The sequence below is a fragment of the Odontomachus brunneus genome, unplaced genomic scaffold (genome assembly GCF_010583005.1).
Source record: "Odontomachus brunneus isolate Ranch 3 - 2012 unplaced genomic scaffold, Obru_v1 Obru_scaffold_105, whole genome shotgun sequence".
Taxonomy (NCBI): Eukaryota; Metazoa; Arthropoda; class Insecta; order Hymenoptera; family Formicidae; genus Odontomachus; species Odontomachus brunneus.
Genome location: NW_022639555.1, coordinates 564 through 17,103, shown reverse-complemented (window position 1 = coordinate 17,103; position 16,540 = coordinate 564). Strand labels below are relative to the sequence as shown.

Here is a 16,540-nt window from a genome sequence, read left to right as displayed (position 1 = left end):
TGATATTCGCACTGATGTCTACTTTGTCCGACAGGTATGAACTCAACGGCACTTTATACAGCATACATGCATGCACGCCCGCAAAATGATTATCGTATAATTAATTATCGGTTGCTGTACATTGTAAATCATGTCGACGTATTCCTCTCGCCTGCGTGTTCGTAATTATCACACGTCCCTTAATTGATTTTGCCGTTGCGCGATAACTAGTAGCCACCATATAACGCGCAATGATCGTCATGTGATTTGTGATAGGCGAGAGAAATGCACGGCGCAACGAACGAGATTCCTGGCGCTGTTGAAAGACATACACAGGCGGAAAGACGCCCGCTCTGGCATCCTCTATTTTCAGTGCATAACGGTATCGAAATAGTCGCGTATGTGTAAATAGGATAAAGAGAAACTTTATTGCCCTTTTCCTTCTCTCTCTTCTCCTCTTCTCTCTCTTACTCTTCCTCTCTCTCTCTCTTTCTCTCTTTCTTACGCGAAAAAATTATCGTAAATATAAATACAAGCGCGTAAAATAGACATGGATAGCGTGCATGCGATGGACACATAAATGTCAAAAATGATCGACACTATGTAATTCGGTTTTCACTTAAGTTTCACACATCATCTCACGAGCTGACAGAAGAAATCACTATAAAACCATTATTTCACAGGAAAACATTTCACCTTAAACATCTCACTTGTAGCAGAATTCCACTGAGTTTAAGTACGTCCATCATACACTTATTGTGCAAGTCAAAGACACATTAGCACTAAACAGTCATCGGCATCGTGTCATCCATGTCTTTCTCCGTATACTACTCTGTTGCAACTGTCCGCTAAAAGTTACCATGCGACTCGTTAATAATGCAATACCAAAGTGCTCACTCGATGGCAATCCTTCTTTCCAATCATCAAACTTCTCAACAAGATAAAAAATGTCGACAGCTGCAGGCTTCCCACGCCTTTATTTCAGCGGTCTCTCGTATCGTCATAAAAAATTCTTTGCATGCATGCTGACAATTCTGCAATTATAAATATGCGGTAGTAAGGAGGGAAAAACACGATACATCGAAAGTGATGGGTGTTTCTGACGATGGACAATACATTGTGCACGTTTACACGATCATAATTTATTCGCTTACTCCTTTTACAAAAGCGTTAACAAAACGATACGCTCCCATGTGTTCGTCATTTATTCTGATTGCTGAAATATTTATGACGATGCGCACACATACATACAATGAACTTTAGTCTTTTGAAAATTTTGTTTTGAGAGAATATGTAACGAATACAGACGACTTTTCCTCGATAGTGCGAGACAGTATTCTTTTAATTCTTAGCATGCATCGTTCAAGTGGATATAACGGTGCTCTTTTCTGCTACCGGTTTACGTTTTTTTACTCAGATCAGTTATCTGTTTATATAAGAGTATTAATATAATTAAGATTTTTCATAATTTTCTGTACATAAATATCCAAATGTGCGGCAAGGATTTCTCAAATAGATTTATCAAAATACCCCGCTCAGAAAAACTAATTATGAAAGAACATAATAGCTGTTTGTTTCAAACAATTGTTTCAAAAACACGGCAGTTCTTTGTATATTCTATTGATATATTAAGGCTCCTTGTACTATATATATATATATATATATATATATATATATATATATATATATATATATATATATAATTATTATAATGAATATCATTATTATAACCATATTTTCATAATTATAACCATAATATTTTATTATGATAATGACATTATGATTATCATAATAACAAATATGTGTGTGTGTGTGTGTGTGTGTGTGTGTATATATATACATATATATGTGTGTATGTATATATATATATGTATGTATGTATGTATGTATATATATATATAGATATATATATATATATATGTATATATATATATATATATATATATATATATATATATATACTCCTATATTATAAACACAGTCTTTTTAATAAGCAGCATGTTCACGGATAAAATGAGATGATTTGGCCGTTTTGCGCATGTACAGTATAGCCTACGATATATGAGTAACTCCATTTCATAGAAGTTCCATCGAATATTATAAAACAGGAGAAAAAACCATAACTCAAAAAAATAAAGCTTGTCATATTCTAATTAAATGGCACAACATAAAAATCACAAGTTGAGTTTCTGCATATTTCTATTCTCGATTTTAGCGTATGCACACAACGCACAATTATTCTGCTCTATAGTGAGGTATCGTCCGTAATATTTTCTGGAACTCTGGTCGCAATATAGGAGTATTACATATATGCCTTGTGACGGAACCGAGATGACAGTGGCGCCATAGCTGTCAATGGTGGGAATTAGAATCTTATCCAGCGTATGCACGAGGTAAATACTATTAGGTTCTGTTCCGTGCTACGATTGATATGAGTTAGACATGAATGAATTTCTGTTTCTTCTTGTCTCACCACTGGCATGCCGATAATTGCGACTGTAGGTACGAGACATTTACGAAACATCTCGTCTCACTCGTTTTCTCTTTCGAACGATGCGCAAACCCAGCAGAAAAGTACTTCGAGACTTTGATGACTGGTGGTAATAACGTATCGAGGTCAGCGAGTGATAATTCCTTATTAATTTGAGCAAGTTTATAAACACGTACGCGTACATGTGTACAATTTGTATGTAATACTTGTACACGTGTTTATATATTGTACAATAGTAAAATAATAACAATAAAATACTATTGATAAAATAATAAAACATTCCAAACAGCACAATGTCCAAAATCGGGTCATAAAACGTTAAAACGTTAATTTAAAACATCTTTAAGATATCTTTAAGACAAGTTTATAAGTTATTGTCTTAAAGACATCCTAAAGACGTCTTATAACTCGATTTTGGACATTTATGCTGTCTGGGATGCCATCGATAACGTACGATTTACGCGCGAATAAACTTAGTATTTCCTTATTTTTGCTCTTAAAAAAGATGTCACATATAGCTTAACTGTGCAATTCTGATAAAATTTGTCTATATTTTTTGTCTGTCACAATATGCAAAATTATGCTATGCTTACCACCCGATGCAAGCTATGCTATTTGAAATAAACAGAGTTGGGAAGTAACGCGTTACTTATAATGCCGTTATTGTTACTGTTATTTTTTTAATAACGATTGTTACTTTTCTTTGTTTGTAATGGTAATGATAACGTCATTACATTTTTACAGTAACAGTAACGAATTTAATTGTTATTTTGATCGTTATTCTAGTTATCTCTATTCAATGATGATACACTGGTCGCGCGCTGATAACGTATATTAGATATTCTTGATTGGATAAAAATATCTTGATATTCGCTGAAACTACATGATTTCATCTTATCATATAAAAATAATTGTTAGTGCAAAATCAAATTTCGTGATTTAGCTATTAAAAATTTTTAATAGAGTGCGGTCAAATGAGTATTGAACATATTTTCCCAATTCGATTAGAGAAATAAGGATTTGAAATAGAGATTCGCTGTCCCTCTTTGTCTAACTCATGCTACTCATAGCATAGCACGGAACAGAACCACCGCGTTTACTGCAACGTCAAATATTCGCATGTAACACCACAAGGCTGCAAAAGGCTGAACTAAAGGCATGGAAAAGTGACATATTGATACGAAATTTTATGTTGCGTGCCATTTTGTTAATATTCATCTCGGTAAGCAGTGATATGTAACATTTCAGACAACGAATTTTTAAAGTATTTCTGAAGTTTTTTCTTTACCTGAATTACAGTTCTCTAAGAATTCGTAGAAGAATATTATAAGAATAATTCAAGAAATTACATACATCACAATTGGAATTCCTGAGAATTTCTCGAAGTATTTATATAGACTACTGCTTAAGAACAAACAGAGGACTATAAAAAAATACCCAACAAATATCATCTAATAGCAACATTACACCAATATTATAATTTTCCAGTCACATTTGTAAATATTAAAATAGTCTAAAAACATTAATATTTGATAAAAAAATATTGGTGCTGTAGTTTACGAATACTTCATACGTTTGTGTCTTTCCATAGTTTCAATCCTAAGCGATGGTCGGCCGATCACTATGTATCTGTCTCTTAGTCACGGTCGGCATTGCTTGACCAAGATGCACACAGCAGATAATCATCCTAATGACGATACCCTTAGGATTTATGCTTATAATGTATACTTATATACGCTTATATAATAGCAATATTACATGTATACATAACTAACAGTTATGTATACGTGTAATTTGATTTTTTTTTAGGCTTTCGCCGTGTCCATGTATATTAGATTTGGTTTCCGGGTTTGAGCCGCGTGAATTCATCTTTGTTTGATTCCGACGTTTCGCGAACATTTCAGTCCGCTTCATCAGGGAGGAACAACCCGATTCCTCCCTGATAAAGCGGACTGAAATGTTTGCGAAACGTCGGAATCAAACAAAGATGAATCCACGCGGCTCAAACCAAATCTAGTATACGTGTAATATTGCTATTATTATAACTAACAGTTATGCAACTGTTACTCGGTGTTTGCTGGTACAAAACATTGAAAGCATTTGTTGAGCGCAGTTACAGGAAATAATTGTAATAATAAAGCATTTGCAATTCTACAATTACGTCCTCAAAAATTCTCATAGTATTCAAAATATTTAATCACGAAATATTCGTTATAATGAACATTCCAGGAATGCTTCAAGACGAATTGATTGTAATTAATTTGTCAATAATTTTCCAAATATTCATTTTTCTAATTCTTTAGATATTCTTTAAAATGAATTTTCTATGACTTTCTATTGATCTCTGTGCTATCTAGGGTGTTTGTGAAATCTGAATTTTCCGAAGCTATCAAGTTCAGCACGAAATATAACATATGAAAACTGATTTTCCATCATCAGCTATTCAATCATGTATTGTCATCCATAAACATGCCTCATTTCACATTTATCATATGAATATTTACGGTCTCCTGACCGTCAAGGGAAAGGAATAGCTTTTGGCAAATTTTACAAGTGTGCTCAAACGATCACAGATGCTTTTTCGTTCGTCTTTATTTTCATTTAAAAAAAGCACGAAACTTTTGTCAGCAAGTCATCCCTCGCTTCTGACATCACAAATCCAACATGGTCGCGAAGTATAAGGAGCCTTAATAACTAAACAATTCAATTTTTACATTTTTTTATTTTTACATTTTTTTTATTTAGAAAAGTTAATATGTTCAAGTACACCCGTGAAGCCCATTTTGTAATTCATTTGTTGATATATTTGTTTGGAAATATTATAAATAAAATTATAGTTTTTAGCATAAAATGAAACTTCAGTTTCTAATGACAGATTTCGAATGGGCGATCAATCTAAATCGATTTATGTTAAAAGTCGTCGGTTTGTGGCCACTAGACAACCGGGACTCGCGTCAAATTGTAAAACTCAAATTTCAACGGCTGTGCTGTTTCATCATAATACTTTTCGTAGTCGCGATACCGAGTTTAATATCACTGATAAGAGTATGGGGTGACATGATACTAATGATAGATAATATGCAATATTGTCTACCTCTGTCGATGATAGTTTTGAAAATCTGCATTATTTGGTACAAACAAGAAGGTATGTTATGTTTAGCACAGTGTTTTCTTATCAGTAACTCGTCTAATTTTTGAATCTGTAAGACGCGCAAAAGTATCTATAAATAAATAAAATAATGACTTCTCAGATAGTCAAACCTGCGCAAACAGATTTTGTGTAGAGGATGTTACAAATTTGTTTTTTATAACAGAAAGGCAGCAAATTGAACATAGGATTTAATATATCTGGTTATGTTGTCAAACTACCGTTAGAAATATGACAGAGCCTGCTAACAGGCAATCCAAGCAGATTGACGGCAGAAACCAAGCAGAGTCTGTAACGATCTGACGGCAAATTGACAACAGAAATCGACCAGACACTGTTTTGCAACAGAATCTGTGTGATTTCTGTTGCCAATCTGCAATTCTGCTGGATTGGTTACGTTCAGCAGAAAAATAGCTTAGTAAGCTTTCTGCTACGTTGGCGGCAGCTATGCAACCGTTGGAAGATTTTCTGCTGAACGACACTAGTGGTTTACGCTTCTTCAAAATATTTATAAAGCAGTCGTCATTTTTTTTAGCATATTGTTAACATGCTGGACCGCTTAATAAACATGTTGGAAAAGAGTAAACCGCTAAGTGCCGTTTAATAAAAAATCTCACGAATAAAGTGGTTTGTGCTGGCAGCATAGCATAAAGCGCTTTATGTGCTGAATGTAACCATTGCTTGTTAGCAGACTGTGTCTAAAACACTAAAACACGAATTGAATGAGGACATGAATGTTTATGGTTATAATAAGGAATTCTTATCAAATTTGTTGCCAATCTGTGCACACTCTGCTACCAATTTGCCTACTGGATTATCATTCCTTGTTACAGTTTTAGGCCTCCTAATTGATATGGTTGAAGAAGATTGGGTGAAGGTAAAAATGAAAGAAGAGCGAAACATCATGCTGAAGTGCGCCAGAATTGCTCGAACGATTGCTGTGTGTGGAATGTTTATGGCATTTTTTGGAATAATCAGTCTGTATGGTTTACCGTTTTTTAAAATAACAAAGAGTTGTGTAACTAATTTAACCGATTTTGAAAAACATTTTCCAATACCATCGTACTATCTGCACGATGTGACCAAGAGTCCACAGTTTGAGCTCACGCTATTGGCGCAAGCATTCGCATCGTCCATAGGTAGTATGTCTTACTCTGCAGTCGACAACTTGTTCGGACTATTAGCTTTTCACGTGTGCGGTCAATTAGAAAATTTACATTTGCGGTTGAAACATATGAAGAAGTACCGCAATTACGATGAAGTTTTGAAATATAACGTCCAAGATCACATTCGTTTAATCAGGTACTCAAAATAGATTGTCAGGAAAAACTATCCAAACAAAACTATTCGCACCTACACAATCGTGTACTTAAATATAATACAAAATTACATTTTTCTTTGAGTAGCAATTGCTGTTTCAGATCTATCAAAATCATTGATGATATCTTCAATTTAATGCTACTTGGCCTACTACTTTACTTTGCTATACTATTTTGTCTGCAAGGATTTCTCATAGTTAATGTAAGTAAAAAATAATAGTATGCAAATTATTCGATTAAAGATACTGTGAATCCTACAGTTCTCAATAATTCAAAACAACCATATATGAACAAGCAATAAAATGCACGTATCGATTCACGTTACTATTTAATAATTTTTTGTCAATTTTCTTCGTATACAATGTTTTTCTAATGTGACACGATGAATTTTAGAGGATATAGCATTTCAAGATTTTACAACTTGTGTTGATGACTATTTAGGTTATTAAGCAGAAAGACCAATTATCAGTTTCGCAGTTGGTTTGGTTTGTCGTAGCTACTGTATCTTTTCTTTTGCACATGTGTCTTTATTGTGCCGTTGGTGAAATTTTAGTAATACAGGTAAGTGAAAGAATAGGATACATAAACTTTAATGGGTAACCAGAAAGTAAATACCCTTATAGAAATATCATACTAAGAATCATTGATAATTACTTATTATCCAGTATTTTTAATACTGAAAATAAGTAATTATCAATAATTCTTAGTATATTTCTATAAGGGTAGCATATAATTTTATTACTTTTATATATATATATATATATATATATATATATATATATACACATATTCGTTATTATGATAATCATAATGTCATTATCATAATAAAATATTATAGTTATAATTATGAAAATATGGTTATAATAATGATATTCATTATAATAATTATAATTATGTCGATAGTAATCGTGATAATTATAATAATAGTAATGTTTGTCATTACAATAGTAATAGTTATAGAAATGATAATAATAATGATAATAATCATATTTATTTTACTGATATTTATTTATTTTATTAATATCTAAAAAATAAAATGGAAGGAAATGAATATATATCGAGTGTTTCAGACCACTTGTATACTCTACTTACAAACGAGGGAAATACTTATTTTAAAAGAGGTTTCAAACAAAAGTTGTTAAGTTCAAAGGGAAATTTAAACGTGACTTTGATTTTGATTTTGGCGGCTATTGTCAAGGTTATTTCAAGGTTACATTTTAAAATGGTAGCTTCCCCTTTTTATTGCATATTCTTATAGCTTATTTCAAGAGCTTTCCAAATCACTATGACAATGTATTTTTTCATTAAGTACTTTTTGAGTAATGAAACTTGAACGTTACCGCCGGAATTAGCATTAGCCAAGATATACCACGCGAAGGTTGCTCGATCGAAGTTATACCTCTTCTGTGCATGTGTGTTTGTGTGTGTGTATTGTGTGTGTATTGTGTGTGTGCGTGCGTGCGTGGATGGGTATGGTGTGGATATAGTAAACCGAAATATTTCAGCAAATATAAATTTTATAAGAAAATTTTAAGATAAAAATGTTGTAAGGTATAAAAAAATCTATTTACTGACCTTATCCTGACTTTGGCGATGCCAGTCAAGAGAGTGATGCCAGTTTGGAATCGTTTACAGCATGCTCCTGTGCGTGGAACGTGAGATGGAACGCATTCAAGTGACCTGCCATATCCATGTGCGCTCGACGTTTCGGCTGGCTTCCGGCGGTGGAAGAGATCAGATGTATAATCTGTTGTCTCTTTCTTCCCGAGTTATAGTTACAGCTAATACCACTAATATCGCTAGCTACGAGAAACGTACTAGATAAATAAATACGTACAAATGAATAATCCAAAAATTTTTTAAGCATTTGAAACTTTTAGAATGAATTTATCCTCCTATTAAAGGTTAGAATGAATTAATCCTCGCTCTTTTGCGGTTTTTGTTGATATGTAGCTATTCAAAATGACATTTAGTATGACAAAGTGCCTCACATAAACTTAAAAATATTTTTTAAGGTTATGTGAGGCCCTTTGCCATATTAAATGCCATTTTGAATAGCTATATGTCAACAATAACCGCAAAAAAGCGAGGATTAATTCATTCTAACCTTTAATAAGAGAATAAATTCATTCTAAAATTCTAAAACTTTTTATGTTAGGCCATCCTTTTCTACGTAAGTCCCTCCCTCCACTCCACAACGCTCGGTCTAGATATATTATATCTATGGTCGTGCCCGACCGAAATTGGCGCTGTCGTGCTTTAGTCGCTTACGCTCCTTTTCAGAGCTGTTCGCACGATTGCGCTGTCACGGCGCTGACGGTGGCGCGGTCGTGGAAGACGTGACTGTTACGGGCTCATTGTAACGTTTCGTTGTAATTCCAACAAGCAAAAATGCTGCAAAACCGTGTAGATTGATTTATTCATTTTTCGGCAAAAGTATTGTATCACACAATGTGTACAGATTTTGTTTTAAGTGGTTCAAAAGCGGTGATTTTAGTGTGCTTGTAAATTCTAGCGGACACAATCAACATCGATCGCAAAGCTTGAATGCTTCGGAAAAAAATTCTGCCCTGCATATGGTGAAATATTAAGGCATTTTATTATAAGCTGTTAGCTCAGGTGAAACAGTTACTGCGGACTGGAAACCAATTGTATCATTTGAGTCAGGAATTCGAACGAAAATGTCCGTGTACTGGCGAAGAAAATTGACTTGTGAAAAAACTACATGACAACATTAGGTCACACACATTGACAGTGTATGAAAAATATGCGTGTGCATTCGAAAGAGCAATTTAAAAGAAAACACTGTCATAACGTAGAAAAAGTACAGAAGATGATGTTGCTATAAAAAAATAATGACTAATGGTTCAATCTGAAAATATAATAAGCGCGCAGAATATTCTTAACAATAGTTTATGGTATTAGCTTATCTAATAAAGAAAAAAACATTATATTAATATTATTATAACGTTATTTAACAATATGTTTTCAAATAAGTCGTTTTTAACGTTGTATAGAACATTTTTACGAACAAACGTTGACATTGATTTGAAAGTTGCGATAATATTGAAATTACATATGATTATAAAATTTGAAGTAAACACTGTATTTACGTCTTTTTAACATTTTGGCATCCGTTCCTTCAGTACGTACTGATGTCTCCTATAAAAAAATGATAAGTTTAGCTATAACATTGGTCTAAATAAATAGTGTTTGAATAAATAAACGATTTACTTAAATAAAAGAAATCTGATACTTCTTTAGCACAGCATGAGTCACAGCATCATTTCGCTTCATACATTTATTTCTCCATTTCTATCCTACAGCGGTCACTTATCCTTAATCTGACCATGCTCTTTATTGCTTAAATGTCGATAATCGAAGACAAACTGGCGCGATACAAGGCCGATATTCATAGTCTTCGACTCCATTTGAAAGTGAATTTAAGACTATCTTAAATATAAAATTTATAATTATAAAATTAAAAAATTAAATTTATAAAATATTAAATTTATAAAAATTAATATTAATAATATATTAATATATATTATTAATTTATAAAAATTAATATTAATAATATATTAATATATATATTTAAGACTATCTTAAATATTAAATTTTTAAATATAAAATTATAAAACTAAATTTATAAAATATTAAATTTATAATTTAAAAAATATTAAATCTATAAAATTATAAATATCGTCCTAAATGTCTCACACATATTAGGAACCGATTTTAAAATAACATTCTTCAACTCAACATTGCTATAATGTAAGTGTACATTTTTAACAGCATAGATAAATATTGAAAAAGACATGTTATCTATAAGAACTAATAAAAAAATATCCAAAATTTAATTGCAACTTGAATATTAACAAAAAGTAAAAAGTATAATTGATTATCGGTTGCTGTATATTGTAAATCATATCGGCGTATTCACCTACGTGTTCATAATTATCAAACGTCCCTTAATTGATTTTGTCGTTGCGCGATAATTAGTAGCCATCATATAACGACGAATGATCGTCATGTGATTTTTGATAGGCAAGAGAAATGCACGAGATAAGAACGAGATAACTTACGCACATGAAAGATACACACAGACGGAAAAATGCCCGCTCTGGCATCCCCTATTTCAGTGCATAACGGCATCAAAATAGTCGCGTATGTGTAAATCGGATAAAAAAAAATCTATTGCCCTTTAAAACTTTATTCTTCCTTTCCATCTCTCTTTCTCTTACGTGAAGAAATTATCGTAAATATAAATACATACGCGTAAAATAGACGTGCTTTACCGTGCACGTGATGAACATATAAATGTAAAAATCATCGACATCATATAATTCGGTTTTCACTCTAGTTTCACACATCATTTCACGAGCTGACGGAAGAAATCATTGTAATCATTTTACGGGAAAACATCTAACTTTAAACATCTTACTTGTAGCAGAATTCCACTGAGTTCAAATGCGTCTATCATACTATCATTCTACAAGTCGAAGATACATTAGCACTAAACAGTCATCGGCATCATGTCATGAGAGTCTTTCTCGGTATGCTGCTGTGTTTCAACTGTCCGCTAAAAGTTACCTTGCGACTAAAGACTCGTTAATAATGTAGTGTCAAAGTGCTCACCTTCCTTCCAACAATCAAACTTCTCAACAAGGTAAAAAATGCCGACAGGTGCAGGCTTTCCACGCTTTATTTCAGCGGTTTTTTTTCGTATCGTTACATAAAAACTTCTTTGCGTGCATGCTTACAATCCTGCAATTATAAATGTGCGGTAGTAAAGAGGGAAAAACACGATACATCAAAAGTGATGGGTGTTTCTGACGATGGACATCATACATTGTGTGCGTTCACGCGATTATAATTTATTCAATTATTCCTTTGGCTACCAAAAGCGTCGACAAAACGACACGCTCCTATGTGTTAGTCAGGTTTACCCTGATTGTTGAAATATTTATGACGACGCGCACACATACATACAATGAACTTTAGTCTTTCAAGAATTTTGTTTTGAGAGTATAGCATAGAGACAACTTTTTCTCAATAGTGCGAGACAGTATTTTCTTAATTCTTAGCATGCATCGTTCAAGTGGATATAACGGTGCTCTTTTCTGCTACCAGTTTACGTTTATTAATTAGATCAGTTATCTCTCTGTTTAAGAATAGTAACATAATTAAACATTTTCATAATTTTCTATACATAAATATCCAAGTGTGCGGCAAATATTTCTCAAATATATATATCAAAATATCCCGCTCAAAAAAACTAATTATGCAAGAACATAATAACTGTTTGTTTCAAATAATGACGCAGCAGTTCTTCGTATACTCTATTGATATATTATAAGGCTCCTTGTATTATATATATAATACATCTATATTGCTAGCACAGTCTTCCCAATAAGCAGCATGCTTACGAAAGAAATGAGACGATATGGTCGCTCTGCGCATGTACAGCATGTAAAGTATAGCCTACATAGAAGATATATGAATAATACATAAAATATATATGAATAACTCCATTTCATAGAAGTTCCACCGAATATTATAAAACAAAAGAAAAAGAATTACATCTCAAAAATCTAAAGCTTGTCACATTCTGATTAAATAACCCAATAACATAGAAACCACGCCAAGATGAGTTTCTGCGCATTTCTATTCTCGATTTTAGTGCATGCATATAACTCGCAATTATTTTGCTTTAGAGTGAAATATTGTTTGCGCAATAATATTTTCTCAAGCTCTGCTAACAATATAGAAGTATTACATATATGTCTTATGATAGAATCGAGATGACAGTGGCGCCTTAGCTGACAATGATGGGAATTAGAATCCAGGGAATTAGAGCACTTTGGCATTTATCCAGTGTATGCACGAGGTAAATACTATTAGGTTCTGTTCCGTGCTACGATTGATATGAGTTAAACAAGAACGAATCACTGTCTGTTTCACCAATACTTATTTCAACATCGGCGTGCCGATAATCGCAACTGGAAGCACGAGCTTCACGGAGATGTTATCATTTACGAAGCATCTCGCCTTACTCGTCTCCTCTTTCGAACGATGAGCTGGAAGACAGTATGTGATTTTATCTTATCATATAAAAATAATTGTTAGTACAAAATCAGATTTCGTAATATGGTTATCAAATAATTTTAATACAGTACGGCCAAATGAGTATTGAGCATGTTTCCCCAATTTAATTAGAGATATAATGGTTAGAGATATAATTTAAATAGAGATTCACTGTTCGTCTTTATCTAACTCATGCTACTCATAGCATAGCACGGAACAGAACCGTTTATATCGCAATGTATACTCCAATCTCAGGTGCATTTTGTCCTATTTTGTGCTATTTATTTTTATTTAGAAATAGCACGAAACTTTCGTCAGCGTGTCATCTATCATCCCTCGCTTCTGACGTCACAAATCCAACATGGTCGCGGCGAAGTACAAGGAGCCTTAATAATTAAAACAATTTTTCACAACTTTTTTTATTTAGGAAAGTTAATATGTACACCGGTGAAGCCCATTTTTAACTCATTCGTTGATTATTTGTTTCTACATGCAAATATTATGTGTAAAATTATAATTTTTAGCATAAAGTAAAACTTAAGTTTCTAATGACAGATTTCGAATGGGCGATCAATCTAAATCGACGTATGTTAAAAATTGTCGGTTTATGGCCACTAGACAACCGGGACTCGCGTCAAATTGTAAAACTCAAATTTCAACGGCTGTGCTGTTTCACCACATTACTTTTCGTAGTCACAATACCGAGTTTAATATCATTGATAAGAGTATGGGGTAACATGATACTAATGATAGATAATATGCAATATAGTCTACCTCTGTCAATGACAGTTTTGAAAATCTGCATTATTTGGTACAAACAAGAAGGTATATTATGTTTAGCACAGTGTTTTCTTATCAGTAACTCGTCTAACCTTTTGAATCTGTAAGACGCGCAAAAGTATTTATAAATAAATAAAATAACGACTCCTCAGATATTCAAACCTGCGCAAACAAATTTTGAATAGAAGATCTTACAAACTTTTTCATAGCACAAAGGTAGCAAATTGAACACAGGATTTAATATATTTGCTTATGTTGTCAAACTACAGAAATATGACAGAGCCTGCTAACAGGCAAACAGATTGGCGGCAGAAACCGAGCAGAGCCTGTAACGATCTGACGGCAAATTGACAACAGAAATCGACCACACATTGTTTTACAAAAGAATCTGATTTCTGCTCCAATTTGCAATTCTGCTGGATTAGTTGCGTTCAGCAGAAAAGTAGCTTAGTAAGCTTTCTGCTACGTTGGCGGCAGCTATGCAACCGTTGGAAGATTTTCTGCTGAACGACACTAGTGGTTTACGCTTCTTCAACATATTTATAAAGCAGTCGTCATTTTCTTTAGCATACTGTTAACATGCTGGACCGCTTAATAAACATGTTGGAAAAGCATAAACCGCTAAGTGCCGTTTAGTACAAAATCTCACGAATATAAAGTGCTTTGTGCTGGCAACACAGCATAAAGCGCCTCAGTAAGCAAGGAATATTAAATTAACGTTTAGAAACGTTGACTTCATGTGCATTTTGGACATTTTTTAATTATATTGCATTTACATTTTTTACATGTTATTTTGTGATATGATTTTTCTAAATGTGTGTTGTTTAAAGTTTTAAAAACGTTACAAAAAATATATTTTTCAAATGTTACTTTCATTATTTGAGATCAATGCAACATCTTAAAAATATTACTGCCGATTAAAACGTTATAGCAACCCTATTTCAACATTATTGAAACTTCCAAATCGCAGTCAAAGTATGTTTATAATGATATTTGATTCAATATTAAACACTAAATATTTGACAATATTACAGGTTCTTCAATATCATTGTAGCAAAGTTGTATAAATGATTTTTTGCTTACTGGGGTTTTATATGCTGAACGTAACGATTGCATGTTAGCAGACTGTGTCAAAATGCCAAAACACTAAACACAAGTTGAATGCGAACATGAATGTTTATAGTTATAATATGGAATTCTTATCAAATTTGCTGCCAATCTGTGCGCACTCTGCTACCAATTTGCCTACTGGATTGCCTACTGGATTTGCCTTGTTACAGTTTTAGCCCTTCTAATTGATATGGTTGAAGGAGATTGGGTGAAGGTAAAAATTGAAGAAGAGCGAAACGTTATGCTGAGATGCGCCAGAATTTCTCGAACGATTGCTGTGTGTGGAATTTTCATGGTATTTGTTGCAATGATCAGTCTGTTTGGTTTACCGTTTTTCAAAATAACAAAGAGATATGTGACTAATTTAACCGATTTTGAAAAACATTTCCCAATACCAACATACTACCTGCACGATGTGACCAAGAGTCCACAGTTTGAGCTCACGCTATTGGCGCAAGCATTCGCATCGTCCATAGGTAGTATGTCTTACTCTGCGATCGACAATTTGTTCGGACTATTAGCTTTTCACGTATGCGGTCAATTAGAAAATTTACATTTGCGGTTGAGACATATGAAGAAGTACCGCAATTACGATGAAGTTTTGAAATATAACGTCCAAGATCACATTCGTTTAATCAGGTACTCAAAATAGATTGTTAGGAAAAACTATCCAAGCAGAAGCTATTTGAACACATAAACATACACAATCGCGCACTTAAATATGATACAAAATTACATTTTTCTCTGAGAAACAATTGCTGTTTCAGATCTACCGAAATCATTGACGATATCTTCAATTTAATGCTACTTGGCCTACTACTTTACTTTGCTATACTATTTTGTCTACAAGGATTTCTCATAGTTAATGTAAGTAAAAAATAATAGTACACGAAATTATTTGATTAAAGGGACTGTGAATCCTACAGTTCTCGATAATTCAAAACAACCATATATAAACAAGCAATAAAATGCATTTGTTGATTCACTATTACTATTTAATAATTTCACGTCAATTTTCTTCGTGTACAATGTTTTTCTAACACGATAAATTTTAGAGGATATAGCATTTCAAGATTTTACAACTTGTGTTGATGACTACTTAGGTTATTAAGCAGAAAGACCAATTATCAGTTTTGCAGTTGGTTTGGTTTGCCGTAGCGACTGTATCTTTTCTTTTGCACATGTGCCTTTATTGTGCCGTTGGTGAAATTTTAGTAATACAGGTAAGTGAAAGAATAGGATACATAAACTTTAATGGGTAACCAGAAAATGAATAGCATATAATTTTATTACTTTTATATATATATATATATATATATACATATTCGTTATTATGATAATTATAATGTCAATATCATAATTATGGTTATAATTATGAAAATATGGTTATAATAATGATATTCATTATAATAATTATAATTATAACATTAATAATCGTAATAATTATTATAATAGTAATATTTGTCACTATAATAGTAATAGTTATGAAAACGATAATAATAATGATAAACATATTTATTTTATTGATATTTATTTATTTTATTAATATCTAAAAAATAAAATGGAAGGAAATGAATATACAGGGTGAGTCATTTTAGTCTATGGATCCGAATATCTTCCAAATTA

The 16,540-nt window shown here is 32.7% G+C and overlaps 2 protein-coding genes across 2 annotated transcripts; both read left to right on the top strand.

Annotated features, from left to right (window-relative positions):
• Positions 1 to 73: 73 nt before the first annotated feature.
• Positions 74 to 7,537, top strand: LOC116849081 (odorant receptor 13a-like). Its single transcript, XM_032825866.1, has 5 exons — positions 74 to 1,357; positions 5,346 to 5,615; positions 6,452 to 6,920; positions 7,040 to 7,139; positions 7,379 to 7,537. Exons 1-5 carry the CDS (start codon positions 1,333 to 1,335, stop codon positions 7,535 to 7,537), a joined length of 1,023 nt encoding a protein of 340 aa, XP_032681757.1. The 5' UTR covers positions 74 to 1,332.
• Positions 7,538 to 12,010: 4,473 nt separating this feature from the next.
• On the top strand, positions 12,011 to 16,172 carry LOC116849080 (odorant receptor 13a-like; the record flags this gene model as incomplete). Its single annotated transcript, XM_032825865.1, has 5 exons — positions 12,011 to 12,050; positions 13,580 to 13,849; positions 15,085 to 15,553; positions 15,682 to 15,781; positions 16,018 to 16,172. Coding segments are annotated over exons 1-5 (1,019 nt in total), but the record flags the coding sequence as incomplete, so codon positions are not given.
• Positions 16,173 to 16,540: the final 368 nt, after the last annotated feature.